The 18,421-nt window shown below is 35.6% G+C and overlaps 1 protein-coding gene across 5 annotated transcripts in view; it reads left to right on the top strand.

Annotated features, from left to right (window-relative positions):
* LOC120775227 (balbiani ring protein 3) overlaps positions 1-18,421 on the top strand; it is a 40,983-nt gene that overhangs the window by 5,585 nt on the left and 16,977 nt on the right. For all 5 annotated transcript variants that reach the window (XM_040105296.1, XM_040105299.1, XM_040105295.1 and 2 more), the window contains exon 2: positions 13,770-14,209. In XM_040105296.1, coding sequence (XP_039961230.1) covers positions 14,021-14,209 — 189 coding nt within the window. In that variant the 5' untranslated portion in view covers positions 13,770-14,020. The remainder of the gene's footprint in view (positions 1-13,769; positions 14,210-18,421) is intronic.

The following is an 18,421-nucleotide window of genomic DNA, read 5'->3' on the forward strand; positions in this document are numbered from 1 at the left end:
GAATATTGTCTTGCGAAGTAAAAAGCCTTGGCTCATTAAATAAAAAGGTTTCCATACAAAGACTTGATTTTGATTGGGCGGTTTGTATGACAGTTATTAGCTACAACTAATATTCATGAAGTTCAGAGATCATAGCGTTGCTTTGAATAACGATTCCTGAAAAATGAAGATATCTTGTCAGATAAAAAAATGTGGTTACAAGGACCCGAATTTGATTGGTCAGTTTATGTAGTGATTCCAACAAATGTGCAAATTTTAAATTGATATCTCAGTTGCATAATTTGCGTATATACAAAAGGACGACCGAGCGGACGGACAGCCCGACAAGGCTAAGTCGCCTGAGCTCATCACGCTTACAAATTGTAAACTCGTATATACTTTATAAAAGGGGGTCTCTCATCCGAGGCTGTTTTCTACTTTGGGTCGGGTGCATTTTTTACATGTCGTTTCCCAAACCCAGCGCAAAACCAATGTTTGGGCTTCTCACTTTATCCCGCCGTCAAACGGATGCTTTTTGACTACCCAGAGAATACTAGGTCTAAGACCGGAAGTCGTGAGCTGCTTGAGCCATATGTAAAAGAATTATTTCTGTCCACTCCCAAGTGAATGACGCCCAAAGAACTTTCCTCACTTGCATGAACCTCTACACATGCCTCTATCGTCCAAGCATCACGCCAAACAGCGAAATAGCAGAACGACTGGCGAGCAGTTGTAAACTCCATAACCGCATAACCGGTGTCTACGCTAATAAAGAGGATGAAGAATATATACTTTACAAAGGTGAAACCCTTACTTTCCCTTCTGCTTGTTACAAACCCCGTCGCAAACTTAATATGCACTGTTCAGAGAATAAAAATCTGAGGGAATTATATATGTAGATTGGTAGTTTTAAGATGAAATTCCATTAATCTTACTTAATATTAGTTTATAATTACAAATCTAATGTAATATTAGAAAGTCGAAGTTGCTTCTTAGAAATAATTAATGCGTATTATTACGCTGAGAATAATTACTTAATGTAATTATCAATACAATCATATAGCACTAAACTTAGACCTTAATAACATTACCGATAAACAGCGCATTATAGTCTTGGACTATGGTTTCGCTGTAAACAAATTACGACAAACTTATTCGTAATTAAGATTTATTGCACCCGAGAGAAGTCTTAATTGATTTCAAATTGCTTGAATTCAGTGAATCTATCATAATAATGCTATTTGAAATTCCAACACTTTGGATTATCATTCTAAAAAAGACTGAACATTTCTTAAAAGAACTGAAAACTATCTCCAACAATATAATGTGGAAAGAAAGTACTATTGCCGGTCCTCTATGAGGCAGTATACGAGTAAAATCCTTTGAACATATGTATGTATTTGCAGGCCATTTCTTTACTGAAACATATCTCGCTTTTAATCAATTTAGGCTCCAAGGATGTAAATTTTCAAAACTAGACTGCTCTTTACCAAATATTTAGTACAAACAAAATCAGCATCGAACGAAGAATATTCGCAATTAGTAGATAAATAACTATGTACCAACCAAGTCCGCCGCGCTCATACGATTACACTTGAAGCAAAATTTGTCGACTTCGCAGAACTTGTGTGAGTAAATATCACTGCTATTGAAACCATAACATAACACCAAAAACATAATGAGGTCAATAGCAAGCAGTATTTGCGAAAAAAAGCCCTGAGCCTACGAATTGTGTTCGATAATTCCCCGCGTGCTACCTATAATGATTCTAACACTAGGTAAATATCAATTGTTATCAATCCTTAAAGGAGTTTATCATAATATCAATAATTATACTTTTGCAACATGTTGCTATAGTGCGTATGTAAAGCTGTTCCGTGCTCAGTACCTTATAAAATGTGTTTGTGTGGTTTATGAGCATAAATATTTTATTAATTTTTAAAGTCGGCACACTATATCAGAGTTCCAATGTCCGCCACGTCCTTTTAGATACAATGAAATGAATCCGATTATATTTTTCTAAACTGAGCTTACTCTTAATTGACCCCATAAAAGAATTGGCGGTTTTGGTCTTTCAAGCACAGTCAAAGCCTCCCCTTCCTCTGACACCATCAGGTATTAACAGAAAGCAGTTATCGACATGTACTCGAGATGCTGATACCAACGATGAAGAGAATTTTTATACGTTAGAAATTATGACTGTAGAGATGTCTCCCCCAGCAGGCAGGGGTAGAATTTGCCCGTGGTAAGGTATGCCTGTCGTAAGAAGCGACTAAAAACCAATATTCCCTAAGTCTGTTTTTTTTGACTTGCCTGTGAATTTCAGCATAGTCTTTTCAGAAATGGTGATAGAATGCTCAGCTTGAAATTATATTATAGACTTTGAATGAAAAAAACATTTGAAGTTCAGTCATAGAGTTTGAGGGGTGCTTAAGTGATAGCAGCAAAAGCTACAGAGTCTGACCGGAGACTTAAATCTGGTATCACGAGGAGCAGTTAGCTCTTAGAGTTCGGTCTAGTCTGGTAATTGGGTTTGGCCCTTTGGAGAGATTCGTGGTGGCTGTGGTTTAAACTTAAAGGTAGGTGGAATTGAAAATTCAATTCAGTTAGTAGTCGCACTGCGGCTGGGTGCCGAACCCATAGCACGGCAGAGGTTTTAGCGGCTCGGTCTCGAACACAACCAAAGGGGGAAAAGATGTGCCTTTTGTCTGACCAATTGGAACATGTTTTCTGAAATTATTATTTGGAGCGCTAATCAACGCATTGTTTTGATATCCACACATATCCTCCAAAGTTTACAAAAATATATTTTTATAAGGATTAGCGAGGAATCCACTCTAAGCAGATCAAATTCTCCTGCCGTCATACAAATGGTTTGTCCTAAACTTTCCTAATTTTTTCGAATAAAAAGGATTAAAGAGTTAAAAGGAGCTAAGAAATATATTTTAAATGTAGAAGAATACACTAGCGTTTTTAAATGAATCGTCACAAAAAGCACCTCCATCATAAAACTTCTCTTAAAAACTACTGGATACATTTCGGCCATTTAAATATAACCGCGTTCGAATTCATATAAGTTGGAACTTACAAAAATGGTATTGAAGGATCGGTTAAGGCTTTCACTTGCCTATTACAAGACATCTAAGAACATAAACAAAACCTGGATTTTTTTATGCTCTACTTCCCAAAAGCTTAACAGAAAGTAACCGGAATCACTAGGGTTTTTGAACAACTTCGGTGAATTTTATTCCCAGTTCAGCATGCTTTTATTTAACGGTGCTTCGAAAAAAGAATTGAAAATGTTTAGTTCAATGCCTTGTTGGCCTTAAACAATTGACCAAAAAAGGGGGCACGCGAAGCGCTGCATGCAACAAATAGTGCAGTTTGTGTTATTTTCCGATTTTCCGCATTTAGAACAGAAACAAAATAGTAGTTGTTTAATCGCTAATAAGCGCAACAACAACAAATCGAGCACAATGCAGTATGGAAGCTTTTACATATGTACATATGTATGTATGTACATATGTAGCTGGCATGAGGAGCGAGCTGCATGCGATTACATAGTATTGTTATTATAGGTCAGTGCGTTTCACTTTCAATGCGCTGATAATGCCAAAGACTAAACAAATCAAGCGTTGAAACAACAATAACAACAACCACATTAGCAACAACAACAAACAAGTGCAAGTATTAAAAGCTGCAAATATGCATACATGTGCTTGTGTGTGTGTTTTTCGCTTGCTGCCGCCGAAGAAACAACCAATTCATTCATAAACAAAATCTAAATGAGTAGTAGAAGAAGAGGAAGAGCAATGTGAAGTGCACAAAAGTTAATAGGCAAAGTTTTGGCATATTATTTATTAAACAAAACAAAGAGCGCGAGAGAAAAGCGAAATAAAAGAGAAATGCACGCAATGCAAGCGGATAATTGTGCGTATATATAAGTGTGTATAGTGTATGCAGGGATGTAGTATGCATGTAGGAAAGTATGCAGTATGTTTCCATATATGAATGTTTGTATGGATATCGTTACTTATGTGATAGCGCAGCGTAAATGTTGTATCAAAAATAATAATTTACAATAAAAAATAAAACAAGAAAAATCGGGTGCACCGAAGCTATAATACCCTTCACAAATAAAAAAGTTTCTCATACAAGAACTTGATTTAGGCCGATCATTTTGTATTTCAGCTACATACTATAGTGGTTCGATCTAAGCAATATCTTCGTAGATTGTAGCATTATCTTGGCCAATCAGCTGTGCCAAATTTTGGTGAAGATTTATCGTCAAATAAAAAAGTTTTCCATACAAAGACTTGGCTTAAATCGTTCAGTTTGTATGACAGCTATAAGCTGTAGTAATCCGATCTGAGTAGTATTTTCGAAGATTGTAGCATTATTTTAGACAATAAGCTGCGCCAAATTTCGTGAAGATATATCGTCAAAAAAGAAAGTTTTCCATAGAAACACTGAAATCGATCGTTTAGTTTGTATGACAACTATAAGCTATAGTGTTTCGATCTGAACAATATGTTCAAAGATTGTAGCATTATCTTAGGCAATAAGCTGTGCAAAATATCGTAGAGATATCTCATCAAATAAAAACGTTTTCCATACAAAGACCTGACTTAGATCGTTCAGTATGTATGGCAGCTATAAGCTATAGTGGTCCGATCTCAGCAGTAACTTCGGAGAATATAGCATTACCTTAGTCAATAAACTGTGCCAAATTACGAGAATATTTACCATCAAATAAAAAAGTTTTCCATACAAGGACTTGACTTCGATCGTTCAGTTTGTATGGTAGCTATATGCTATAGTAGTTCGATCTGAACAATATGTTTGGAGATTATAGCGCTACCTGTGGCAATAAACTGCGCCAAATTTCATAAATATATCTTCACTAATAAAAAAGTTTTTTAAACAAAGACTTGATTGCGATATTGCCGATTCCGATGAATGAAAGCTTCTTTGGGAGAAAAAGACATACGCAAAATTTCAGATCAATATCCCAAAAACTTAAGAACTAATTCATCTATATACAGACTGACATGTCTAAATCAACTCTGCTCGTCAAGCTAAACACTTAGAGTATCTATTTTTTAAGTCTCCAAGGCTTCCCAATTCATGGCAAACTTAATATTTCTCTGTTCAGGGTATAAATATGCAAGCAAATGCAATGATAAACATAAACAACTTAAACCTGACATTACTATACGTTTCACACAAAACGCTACGCTTTAATTTATAAATAAATTCGCCGACGATGGAGTTGCTTGCTTGGCGGCGGCAACAAATTGATGTGGCAGCCGTAAGGGGGCGCAAATGTAAACAAGCAATGCCAATTGCCACAATAATATTTTAATAAGAATCGTAGAAATAGAAAACAAAAAGCAAATGCTAGTAGTGCCAAAACAAAAACAACGACCGAATTGAAAAATACAAAAGAAATCGCTGCGAAGAAAGCAAAGGAGTTGCAAGCGAACAAGCGCGCTGACAATTGCAATAAAGGAATGTAATAAGAAGACAACGACAGATATTTACACGCATACATACATACAAGTGAATGAAAGAAATGTGGCCGAACGCAGTTGGGACCATGGAAGACCATACGACTCCCTGTCGGGAAAATTTTTGCACTTTCTGATAATGCACACTTAGTGGGCGGCTATTTTTAAGCGATCTTTGAGTATTTTATACCCTGAACAGGCTAACATTAAGTTTTCCACGAAGTTTGTAATATTCAGCGGGAAACGTAAAAATAATCAGTGTGACGAGCTGAGTTGATTTAGTCTGTATATACTGAAGTTATGGAGGGAACACTTCCTCAGCCTCCTGAATGGCAGTGAAAGCATAACACCAGGAGACGGTCAACCCGATTCCCCAATCGATGACGATGGAGCAGACGTTCCATTGCCCGACCATGAAGAAGTCCGAATAGCGATAACCCCTCTGAAGAAAAACAAAGCGGCGGTTGACGATGGATTGCCGGCCGAGCTATTTAAATAGCAATATTGACGTTAAGCAATAACATAATCTCCGTCAGGAGCGGGAAGGACCTCTACCAGCCGTTCGATACCAAACCAGGTTTCAGACAAAACGACTCCCTTTCGAGCGACTTCTTCAATCCACTCTTAGAGTAAATAATTCGAGCTGCAGATGTGAAAAGACAAGGTATAATATTCTACAACAGTGTACAACTGGTGGAGTACATCGATATCATTGGCCACGACAACCGCGCCGTTAGTTCTGCTGTCTCCAGGTTGAACAAAAAAGTGAAACAAAAGGGGTCTGGTAGTGAACGAGAGCAAGACGAAATATCTCCTGTCATCAAACAAACAGTCGTCGTACTCGCGATTTGACTCCTACGTTACTGTTGATTTCGTCTATATTGCAACCAGCATTAACACCAACAACAACATCAGTCTCGAAATCCAACGACGAGCAAAGACCAAATTCTACAAGTCACTACCGCTGATGAGTCGACGAACCGTGAAGGTTCCGCAAAAGATTTATGAACCTTTGCGCATCGGTAACGGAGAGTACTGCAGTCGATGGAACCATGAGCTGTACTAGTTATACCACGGCATTGACATAGTTCAGCGAATTAAGAGACAGCATGAAAGCACTCCAGCTCTATGAGTATTCGACGCAGTACCCCCCGGGGAAGCAGAGGAAGAGGAAGACCTCCACTCCGTTGGAAAGACCATGTGGCCGACCTGGGTACACTTGGAATCTCCAATTGGCGCCAAACAGCTAAAAGGAAGGACGACTGATGTGCTGTTGTAAAGTCGGCTTTAACCGCATAAGTGGAATAATAAGATCCTTCGGTTTGTGAGGCATTGATCTGAAATTTTCTAAGCATTCTTTTCTCCCCGAGAAGCTGCTCATTTTTCGAAACCGCCGATATCGAATCGCTATAGAATATAGCTGCCACACAAATTGACCTAATAAAATGAGTATAGCTGCATTTTTATTCCATTTTGAACTAGACATAATGCACCTGTGAATGGTATTATAGCTTCGGTCCAGCCGAAGTTAACTTGTTTGCATTTTTTATCAATAAAAAATTTAGTTTATTTGAAATATTCATAACATATGCGTGTGGTTGCGAACTCTACGTGAATGTATGTTACATACTTACGTAAATATGTATGTATGCTTGATGGCGGGAGGGAGTCTTCTGGCAGCGCCGTTGGAAGTACCGAATAGTTCTTTTGTAAGCCTTCTATTAGCTTAATGATAAGTATGCGTTCAGCTATTTATACTCAAGCTGCGCGCTCGATTATGATTCATGCGTTAAATTGCTTAGTTATATATACATGTATATATATATATATATATATATATGTATATGTACATATGTACATACTTATGTAAGTAAACAATAGTGTAGTACGTGCAATAAATACGCAATTAATAATTATTTAGTGTCTTGCTATAAATAGATAAGACTATTGACATAGAGTTTAGTCGTAGTTAGGCATCGACCTTCGAAAGCATTGCGTTCGTGGGCCCAGAGTATGTTTAACGCTGTACTAAATATTTCTGACAGCCGCCTTTAGATTACCAATTGAGTTGGTTAATCAGCATTGACTTCGCTTATTGTGAACACACACACAGTGAAAAAAATATCCTATGAGGCACAAATACACATAAATACATATGAGCATATCACATTTACATATATATGTACACATACGTACATGTAAATGTGCAAATAAACGTATACAAAAGTTTGTATGTGTGTGCAAAAAGTTTAATTTATTGTTGTGTGTTCATAAGTGCAAAAACAACATGCGCACGCACACACATAAACGCTCAAGCGTTCGTTGCATTTTCAGGCGTGTTTAATTGAAGTCGGCGAAGTGCAAAGCCGCGCAAGCAAATACCTTCTAGTGATTGCGAAGTTAAAGCACTCGGTCGAGGTCGTCCCTTGGATTTTGCAAACGCTTGTACATACATATGTACATAGATACACAAATTGATCGAGTTTGTTAATGTCGCAGTATAGGCCAACACCCATATTTAGTAAAGTGACGAATGCATACCTTTTCTTTTAAATTTCATGGTTACACATACTATATGTGTTATTTCTTCAAACCATATACATACATAAATATATACATACTTACATATATACCTGTCAAAAATTTTCCAAAGCAAATAAAATCAGGTAAGGAAAGGCTAAGTGCGGGCGTAACCAAAAATTAAAGGGTGATCCATTCCGAGGTTCCTTATTTTTTTAAAGAAAAAACACAAAAACTTCAAATTTAAGGGGGGATGTTTATTATCATTCGAAACGTCTCAGATAGTCCATTCTTTGAATCCAATTTTCGATGACTTGTTCGTGTATTTCGACTGGTAACTGGCGATTCACACTCTTGATGTTTTGAAAGACATATTCCCACAGGAAAAAGTCTAACGGTGTGATAACACGATCCTAGTGGCCAATCGACCGGTCCAAAACGTGAAATTATTCGCTCACCGATGTATGGGAAGTGGCACCGTCTTGTTGAAACCAAATGTCGCCGAGATCACAAGCTTCAATATCAGGCATCAAATAATCGGTTATAATGCCACGATAACGGTCGCCATTGACGGTCACGTTCTCATCGGCATCATTTTTGAAAACCTGATCTATTCGGTCGAATATTATCCAGTAATGAATGCTGGGTCTCAAGAAGGGTGATGGTGTTGCGAACAGTACGCTCTGTAGGCCGATTATGTTGACCATAAGTTGAGGGTCTTTACAGAATCGGAATTTTCGTAATAAAGTTGAACGATTTGTAATCGTTCATTTTTTTCAATGACGAAATACTAACAATACGGAACAAAAATAACAGGACAGCTTGAAATGACTCATCGTGAGCTGTCTAAAACAAATACTATTGGAACAAGTATCTCTACTTGGATCACCCGTTACTATAAGGTGGTATAGTATTTTACAGTTATTGACATTTGGCAATGATTTACAACACCTCGTATAATAATTTCATCATAACATGTTGCCACCTGCTTCCAAGCCGTTAAACGCTAACAGATAAGAACCCAAGCAAACTGGTATCAATGTCAAGTTGAGTAGCATTGCGGAATATAGTATATGAGTACCGCTACATTTTTACTTAATTAGTCATAATCTTATTTTTTTATCAATTCTTTATTATTATTGTATTTCTCTAGAAATTATGAATGAAACTGATTGTGCTGCTAACTTGGCCAAAACGTACACATACCAACCAAAATCAACAAAATTCAAGTGATTGCTAATAATGTTATAAATCACAAAGTAAACATTTACATAAGTTTACGAAATGGTGAAATAAAACATAAATATATTAATAGTGCTCCTATTGGTGGGTGCTATTTGGAATACCTTATAAAAGACTGTGGCTTAAGAAAGCGCATATGAAAAATATTTTACAAAGCGAAATGTGAAATTACTGCAATTTTACATCATCATCAGCCGATTTTGTCCAAAAGTAGAAAATCTTGTAAACGCAATACATAAATAGAGAAGATAAAGCTGGGTTATAACAGATAGAAGCATTGCGATCTTCAAAGTAGCGGTATTTTTTTTAACTGTCGAGTTGAAGTGGAAAAAATTTACCAAAACGTAAAAATAATATTTATTTTGAAATCTGAAACATGAAAAATTTTCACCTTCATCTATCCGAATTTTCAATTATTGATTGTAGGGTGAATAGACATTAATTTAACATTTTTTTATAAATAGTTCCTGGGGTCTGAAATATTGATTCATAATTCCGTACAATTTCTTAGTTTTAATTTCCAATTCCTTATGGAAGCTTGCTGTATTTGTTTCCAATATTTAATTCCTTATTATTTCCTTTGTTTAATTCCAATCTTGCGTTAATTTAGGGACACCCTTAAGAATAGTAAACGCAGTCAAAACACTCTAAAAATGCGCACAAAAGAAAGGTTTTTGAATTCATTATGACCCTTAAGGCCTTTCATGGGTTTACGGTTTCAAAAAATCAAACGCTTTTATTAAATTCAACATCTATAGAATATTGTTCTTAATTTTCAAGTTGATCAGAGTAATCCGAGTTTCGGAGATACAGCCTTGAGAATTTGTGGGCTAGACTAAGTACGCTGTCTTTAAACGCGTTTTTTCTCGAAACTGTGTTTTTGAAGTCGATTGGCAAGATTTGTCGAGAACTACTCAACAGGTCTTCATGGAACTTTACACAGGTCTTTGATATACAGTTCTTAAAGACTTGGACGAAAGATTTTTTTTCAATTACAACTATGTGAAAAAAAAGTTCGCGAAATTTTTCTTTTTTTTTTTGTAAAATTGTCTGCCAAAAACTCAATTTTTAGTTTTTTTTTTTGCTTCGTCCAAGTTATAACGCGGGCGCATCTTTTTTCCGAAGGGTCACCGGAAATGGCATCATAATGACCGAGTATAAAATAAATTTTTCCAAAAATTTCAGAATTCTTTGATAATAGTGTTTGTTTGTAACAAAAACTTGTTGACACAAGTCTGTTTTTTACCCGAGGTAACCCCTTAAAGGAAGAAAGGGTTCTCAAACCTATTCTAACATTTGATCTATACTGGGACTATCATCAAACTCAAGCCAGACATAGCCTTGAAATAGTCCTCCGTAAAGATAAACTTTCAGACAAATACTTCCTTTAAGTAATTACGTATGTAGGTTGCCTTTTAAGTTTCGGGATTTGGCAACCCTAGTATTGCCATCTGGCAACTCAACTTCAATAATACTTGAATATTTGATTGTAAAAAATGTGTTTCACGTTGACCCGACCCCACATAGTTTGTGGATCGCTCAAAAAAAGACTCGTGTCGATTGGTTAGAGAAAGAAAAATACGGTAACGCTGTTTCCAAACACGTCTATGACAATGTAACATGTAACAAAATGAGCTGAATCCAAAAGATGTTGTTTGCGCAAGAAGCACTTTCACGCAATTGGTTGCCTGTTTTTTAGAAAAACGGAACATATCACAACCATGCCTCTAGAACTACACAGAACAGTGAAACCTGAATTTTACACAACCATTTGCTTGCCAGTTGTCTTTCAAGAAATCAGGAAAACTAACCGCTCAAGACGGATCTCTCTTCACCGCGACAATGCTAGCTCTCGCCCATCGACTGAAAGTACTGCATTTTTGTGCAGTTAAAACATCGGTTTGATGAGTTATTCACCGGAAAAGTTCGGACTTGGCATCGAATGACTTATTTTTATTCCCGTACAAAACTAATAAACTAAGAAGGCAACGTTTCTTTTTTTTTTTGGAGATAACTCAATTGAGTGACAAAAGTTCTTCGACACTTGGTTCAAACACATGCAAAAGTGTGATCTTAATTGAGAATATTTTGAAAAACAATTATTATTCGATGTAAAGATTTCTAATCTTAAAACTTTTATATGCACAGAACTAAAACTTTTTAGAAGATTCTCAGAGTATGGAGTAGAAAACAGAATTGATGATCTTTAGTGCATAAACGATAGCAAACATTAGCTAAACTTTATAAAGACGCCTTGGGCATCTAAAGACTCAAAGCAATACCTTGCGAGAGTATACAACAGATATATAATATGTAGATTTGCTCAGGCAGTAAAAAAAGAAGAAGAAAGCTTTGGCTTTGACATATTAGGTGAAGAAAACCGTTTATTAATTATATAGTAACGACTATATAAAATTAATTACTATTATATTATTGTAGGGGGATCTCAACAGCTTCGTTAGTTCCTTATCCTTCCATCACTGGTTTCTTATTCTCCATCTTTTAGCCAATTACAGCTTTGTTGCTTCTCTTTATGCAGCTGCGATACCTTGACATTATAAATGGATTAAATTTAAAATTATTTACAGTTTTTATCAGGGGTTAGAACCCCTTCTGCATTTCTTTTTATCTTGATTTTGCATTGAGATTTCAAGTTTACCGTTAAGAATGTCTAGAGATTTCCCATTTTCTTCAGAGAGCTGCTTACCACTTTCTTATCATGGGTGACCTTTGGCGCCGCCGTAAGCTAATTCAATATTTACGCCCAACATTTGACTGAAATTATTTAATATTTGCTTGCCGCACTTGAGCAGTGTAAGCTAACACTAAGCCACAAAAAGGTTACTCCCGGCCAAGGTGCTACTAGTACAAATGAGTTATAATGCATACATATAAAATTATTTACATAAATATGCATTTACATACACGCTTAGCAGCTAAAGAATGGCCGCCGACAAGTGGCAACTACTGTCGAACAATTTACAGAAACAAAACAGCATATTTGAAGAATAGACTAAACAATGCGACAGCTCATATCGGAATCTATAAACAAAGCCAAGTATTGTGTATGCGACTCGTAAGCAAGCAACTGAACCGGCAGTTGGGTATACAAACAAACAAAACACCTGTGCGCATGCGCGTCAATAGAGTATGTGCGCACGCTTCGCCACAAACAAGTTGAGGTGCTAGAAAACGTTAACAATAGTTGTGTATATGTATGTAAATAAAAGAAGAAAGAACGGTAACTTCTGCTGTATGATACCTTCTACAGCTGCTTTTTTATAGCATAAGTTCTTGATTTTTGAATTTCTCGAATCGAACAATAATTCATGCTAAATTTTGTTAAGGGGTTAGATGGGTTTCCTCGGGTAAAAACAGAATTTTTTTTTTTATTAGAGCATTTTATTGTTAAAAACATACAAGTACACTATTAACAAAAAAATTCTAAAATTTTTGGAAAAAATATTTTAAACTCGACCATTGCGACGCCAGTTTCGGTGACCCCTCGGAAAAAACGGCGCACGCGTAGGTACGATAACTCCTTACAGAATCATCTACAGTGAGAAAATACGTGTTTTAGTTAAAACCTTAACTTAGAACTTGGTCGAAGGAAACAAAAACTGAAAATTGGGGTTTCGGCAGACATTTTTACAAAAAATGGTTGTAATCCAAAAAAAAATCTTTGTCCAAGTCTTTAAGAATTGTATCTCAAAGACCTGTGTGAAATTTCAAGGAGGTCGGTTGAATAGTTCTCGAGAAATCTTGCCAATCGACTTCAAAAACACAGTTTCGAGAAAAACGCGTTTAAAGGCAGCATACTTAACCTAACTAGCCTCGTGGGCACAAGCTCTCAAAGCTGTATCTCCGAAACTATTACTCGGATCAACTTGAAAATTTAGAACAATAATCTAGAGTTTTTGTAGAGTTTAACAAGACAATAAAAAAATTGATTTTTTGAAACTAGTAAACACATGTAACCCCTTAAGATGTCTTTTCAAATAAGAAAGTTTTCCATACAACCACTTAGTTTTGATAGATCAGTTTGTATGACATCTTTAAGCTATAGTGGACTGATATCGGCGGTTCCGACAAACGAGCAGCTTTTTGTGGAGCAGAAAACGTTAGCAAAATTTCAAATCAAAATCTCAAAAACTGAGGGAGCAGTTCTCGTATATACAGACGACAGGCCTGGCTGAATCCACTCAAATCGCCACGCTGATCATTCATGTACCTTAAAGGGTCTCCAACGTTTTCTACCATATTTTATAAGCTTCGCGGCAAACTTAATACACCCCGTTCAGGGTATAATAAAACGAACTGAAAACGAAAAGTGACGCTTATGCATAAATTAAATAATCACAACAGTGCTCAATAAAAATAAATAACCCAAAAGAAAATATAAATTTGTGGAAAGTGATAAATATCTATATTTAACCTAAAAATCAAAAGTAAACCCTTGTTATGTGATTTCATTACTAATTTACTCATATCCACAACTTTTCTTAATGCTACTTGCAGCCAAACAGGTTCATTAGTTGAAATAACGCTTGATGTAAATTGCTAAGTGTGAACGTGTTTACCTGCCTGCTGTGTCTCAAACTCTTTATCACAACACTTAAGTGCCAAACTGTGATAGAAACACAATAAAAAAACAAAGTTGTTAGAAAGTAAAAACAAAAAGGCCATAAATATTTAAAAACATTAACACTTCAGAATATCGGATTGTTAGTTAAATTGAAAAGGCGTTGTGACAATTAAACGCAACGAAAATGCATATGAAACACGGGTGCACGTCGACGCCCTTACTGCTGTGGCTGACCGTCATCACATTTTCCGTGCTGTACAACAACATTGCATGCATAGAAATTCCAACACGTTTCCTATACAAGCGCAGCACTGACACTGCGGCGACTGGCGTTGAAGGCGAGCGGGCGCGAACGGACGGCACAAGTGATGAGGTAAGTGAAATGAGGAAGGAATCTGAGGCAATAATATACATGTGTGTGTGTGTGTATAGTATAAGTATAAACATATCGACAGGTTTTGATTAAAGTAGATTTATATTGCAACTTGCACTATAGGATCAAGTGCCTGTAGATATACTATAAAAGAAACCAAGAGTAAGAGAAACCATTAGAAAGCGCTAAATTACTTCAGGCTTTACTAAGCTAATCAACTTCTCAAGATAACAAGATAGATATTTTTATTAGAAAACAAAAAACCGTCCGAATAAGTCTTAACAGAAAGAAAAACGAAAAGTGTTTGCTCCTAAACTGGTCTGCGTTTGTTCTCTATATAGCTAACTCTTTGATACTCCGATTTCTTTAACTCGTCTGAACACTATGATTTCTGGAGATCTGAACGGTAGGTCCCTTCGGCGATGATAACCTCGTTTTAAAACTCTGCCGGTTTTCAAGTTTGGAAACAGAAATAAAGCACACAAGCCTAAATGGACTTGAAAATACAGTGGATAGCATCATTCTTTCAATTCGCCCATGTTGGTGGCGGAAGAGAACTTTTTCCTTGCCACAACGAGCAGGTTTTTCAGCTATTCGGTGGTGAATCAGCCTAATACTACACAATTGTAGAACCACTCAAAAACTTTACAGATTGCGCCTAAATTGCCGTGAAGTGGTCTCAGGTTGACACTTGTTGTCCGGCGTGTGAAAAATGGTCGACAGCTTTCCCATTGTCAATATTTCATACTGGATATGACATAAGTGGTCGGTTGAGGAACCTAATATCTCAGTTATATGTATATATCGATTTTTAAAAAATCTCCGAAAGAAGGTGCGCGATATATATAACTGAGATATTAGGTTCCCCAACAAACCACGTATGTCATATCCAGTATGAAATATTGACAATGGGAAAGCTCGTTGTGTTTTGCCCCGTAAAGCGTGGCTCAATAAAAAATCCACAAGCGACCGTTTGATTTCACTACGTAATTTCCCTTAATCGTAATCGAATCAATCACCAATTCATACATTGCTTCACGCTTCTAAACGCGACCAAAACCAAATTTCAAGTCCGATTGTGTCGCCACTGAGTGATAAGGCGAAGTAATTTAACGAGCACCCTCGTACAATGTAGTTACAGATCACCCAAATCATAAATACTTGGACTTGAAACCTCAAGGAAAGCTGTTCAACCATGTTCAATCATAACCCTTAAGGAGGTTATTTGCCTCTGTTTAATTCTAACATAATACCACAGAGATCAAGAAACAGTCAAACCAAGCTCTGAAGGAGATTAAGATACACGTACATGATTACAATGGTTATGAGCTATCATTCTCATCGATCATTTTTTAAATTTTGATGCAAATTCTTCATTTACAATTTGATTTTTATAGAAAAGTTTACATTGGCATATGGCTTTCTTCGATTCGCCACTCGTCTGCTCAAGATTATTGCGTGCCATTTTTTTTTTTTAATTTACATATGAAATCAACAACAAAGTTATCGAGTTGAATTGTGGAAATGGAAAGTTTTTCCTTACAAGCACTTTATTTTGATCGATCGTATAATCATATAAATTTTCAGATCGATATTCAGATTGATATCTTGAAAACTGGGGGACTAGTTCACGTATATACAGACGGACATGGCTAAATGGACTCAGCTTGTCAAGCTGAGCATTTACATATATGTAGGTATTTCCTTTGCAAACTTAATATACCCTATTTAGTCGTCTAAAGTTATGGATTATTGATATTTCTCACTATATTTTGGAATTTTGACTGAGAGCGACCTTTGACAATGCAAAAGTTGTGTTATACAGCTCTTAAACTATACTTTTCTTTCCAAAGGTTTGGAATACTACATATATTTATAAATATATCAAATTGCTTCAATTTTTCTCTCCTAATGAATACAAATTCATATTCATATATGTATAAATCTATTGCACACTAACCTCAACAGAGTCAAAACTCAAAAATTTTCAAAATAGCTTTTTTTTATTTATTAATAACTTATCTATCTACACAAGAAATTTCATTAACTTCACTACCCTACTTAACTGAAAAATCACCATTAGATCTACTTTTGTGTTAATTGCGGCGATTGATAGAGGATATGCTGCATTATGAATTACGATTTGCCTGGAAAATTTTAATATATTTTTCAGTTGGATATAATGAATAATTCTTTCTTCAGAATCCTCATCGTTTTCCAAGGCGTTAGAAGTCATAATCGTTTAGTCTGAAATATTCGGTTCGAAAATATCATGATCTTCTACAAATTCGTCTGAGCAAATCTCATTGTCCACCTCAATATAATTTGTAATAGTAACATTTGAAGGCATAATTGTATTACTATTTCTTATCCATAATTCGAAATCAGTTTCCATCAATATTCAATCGTCAATGTTTTGCCAAAAAATAAAGGTATTATATATTCGTCGTCACAAGCGGAATGTTGACCAAATCCAGCCTTTCAGAAGCAGTTGGCTCTTGAGTCTGCATCCTTTGTATGTATTTGCTAAATTGTTCACGTAATCTATAAGTGTAATATATAGTATATTTTGTTCGCCTCCATATGATTTTATGCCGTGGTCGAGCGGCTGCAATTTGGATGTTATATTATATTTTAATCGACCATTAGTTGGAAAAAGACCACTTCAGACTTTAATTTTCTTTGAACCTCTTTAGGATGTGCCACAATAATCAATGAATAATAACACTTTTCGTCTTGCATGTAAAAATTGATTCTCTAATCTAAGTCCTTTCTTCAAAAAGGTGGCTGGTCATCCATTCATTTGCCAGTCATTTTCCTTATAATCGACAGACAACTATAGAACACAACGAAAGTAACGGGGATTCTAACTTTTGCCAATCGGAATTGGAATTTTAGTTTTTTCGACACCATTCATGTTTGCTGCCAACATTATTGCAACTTACTGCATACTATGTTTGCCATCTTTACATTTCTCGTTCTTAACTGTCAAGGTTTTGTCTGATAAGCATTTGAAAAACAATCCCGTTTCGTCTGTATTAAAATATCGGATTCTTTGTGCTTTTACAAAAGATGACGCAATAGTTCAGTTTGCCCTTTTTGGCAGTCCTCATCACAAACGACATTGCTTTCACCGCAAAAACTCTTTATAGCTTACACCATATCTGAAACGAAACATGAATTTTATTTTCACATTAGTTAATAATTTTATTTGTTAAACGTTTTGTTCTCTACCTTTGCTTCCATTTATCAAGCCACCCAGTGCTTGGCTTAAAATCTTTTTCACCAAATCGCATTGCAAATTCCATGGCTTTCTCTTTCAATATCGCGCCAGATATAGTATTTGACTTCTAACTATTGAAAAAAAAATCCAAAACTACTTGATCTATCCTTTAAAATGTTGGCTTCTTTATTGTTTTGGAGGACGTTACAATAGCTACTTTGTTTTCTACAATTGTGGAAATCGTACTCGCTGAAACACCGTAATTTATAGTCCTATCTTTTTTTTGCACCACTTTCTATTTCTTTTATTAAGTTCATTTTTTCCTTCATTGACAAACATTATAAAATAAGTTTCAAAAATGAAATAGCAACAAACCAGTGAATACGATAGCTCTAAATATGACAAGAGAATCACGTGCCAATTTAGAAGTTCGATTTATGGAAGGAAATTTGTATGAAATTTTACTTCTGTTACCAATTCAAGAGTTTGAATTATGAAGAACTTCGAGTTATAGAAGTTCGAGTTATGGAAGTTTAAGTTATGAAAGTTCGAGTTATCGAAGATTAACTGTATTTGACAAGTGTTGTAAATAAAAAATCTTTTTTACGCTCCGTGCTACTTTTACCACCCACTGTAATTAATTTTTATCTCCCCTTGAGGTTTTGAATGGCATGGAATCTTATTTACATTACAGTAATCCAAACAAGATACTTACAAGCATATGTACGTAAATATATACACACAATCAAAAGCCTAGTAAAGCCCACTTAATTAATAAACTTAAACCTTAAGTAAATAAAAATTATAATTTATTATCAATTCCAGTGAAATATGTGTATTTACATCGTTTTCAAATGGATTAGTTTATTGGAATTGGGCTCAATGTTGCTAATTAAACACGAAACAAATATATAAATAGGTTTTCTCCACTGGTGTGTTTCTTTCATAAACATCTTTAATATTATTAGTACAAAAATGCATAGATGAAT

Source organism: Bactrocera tryoni, chromosome 4 (genome assembly GCF_016617805.1).
Source record: "Bactrocera tryoni isolate S06 chromosome 4, CSIRO_BtryS06_freeze2, whole genome shotgun sequence".
Classification (NCBI taxonomy): Eukaryota; Metazoa; Arthropoda; class Insecta; order Diptera; family Tephritidae; genus Bactrocera; species Bactrocera tryoni.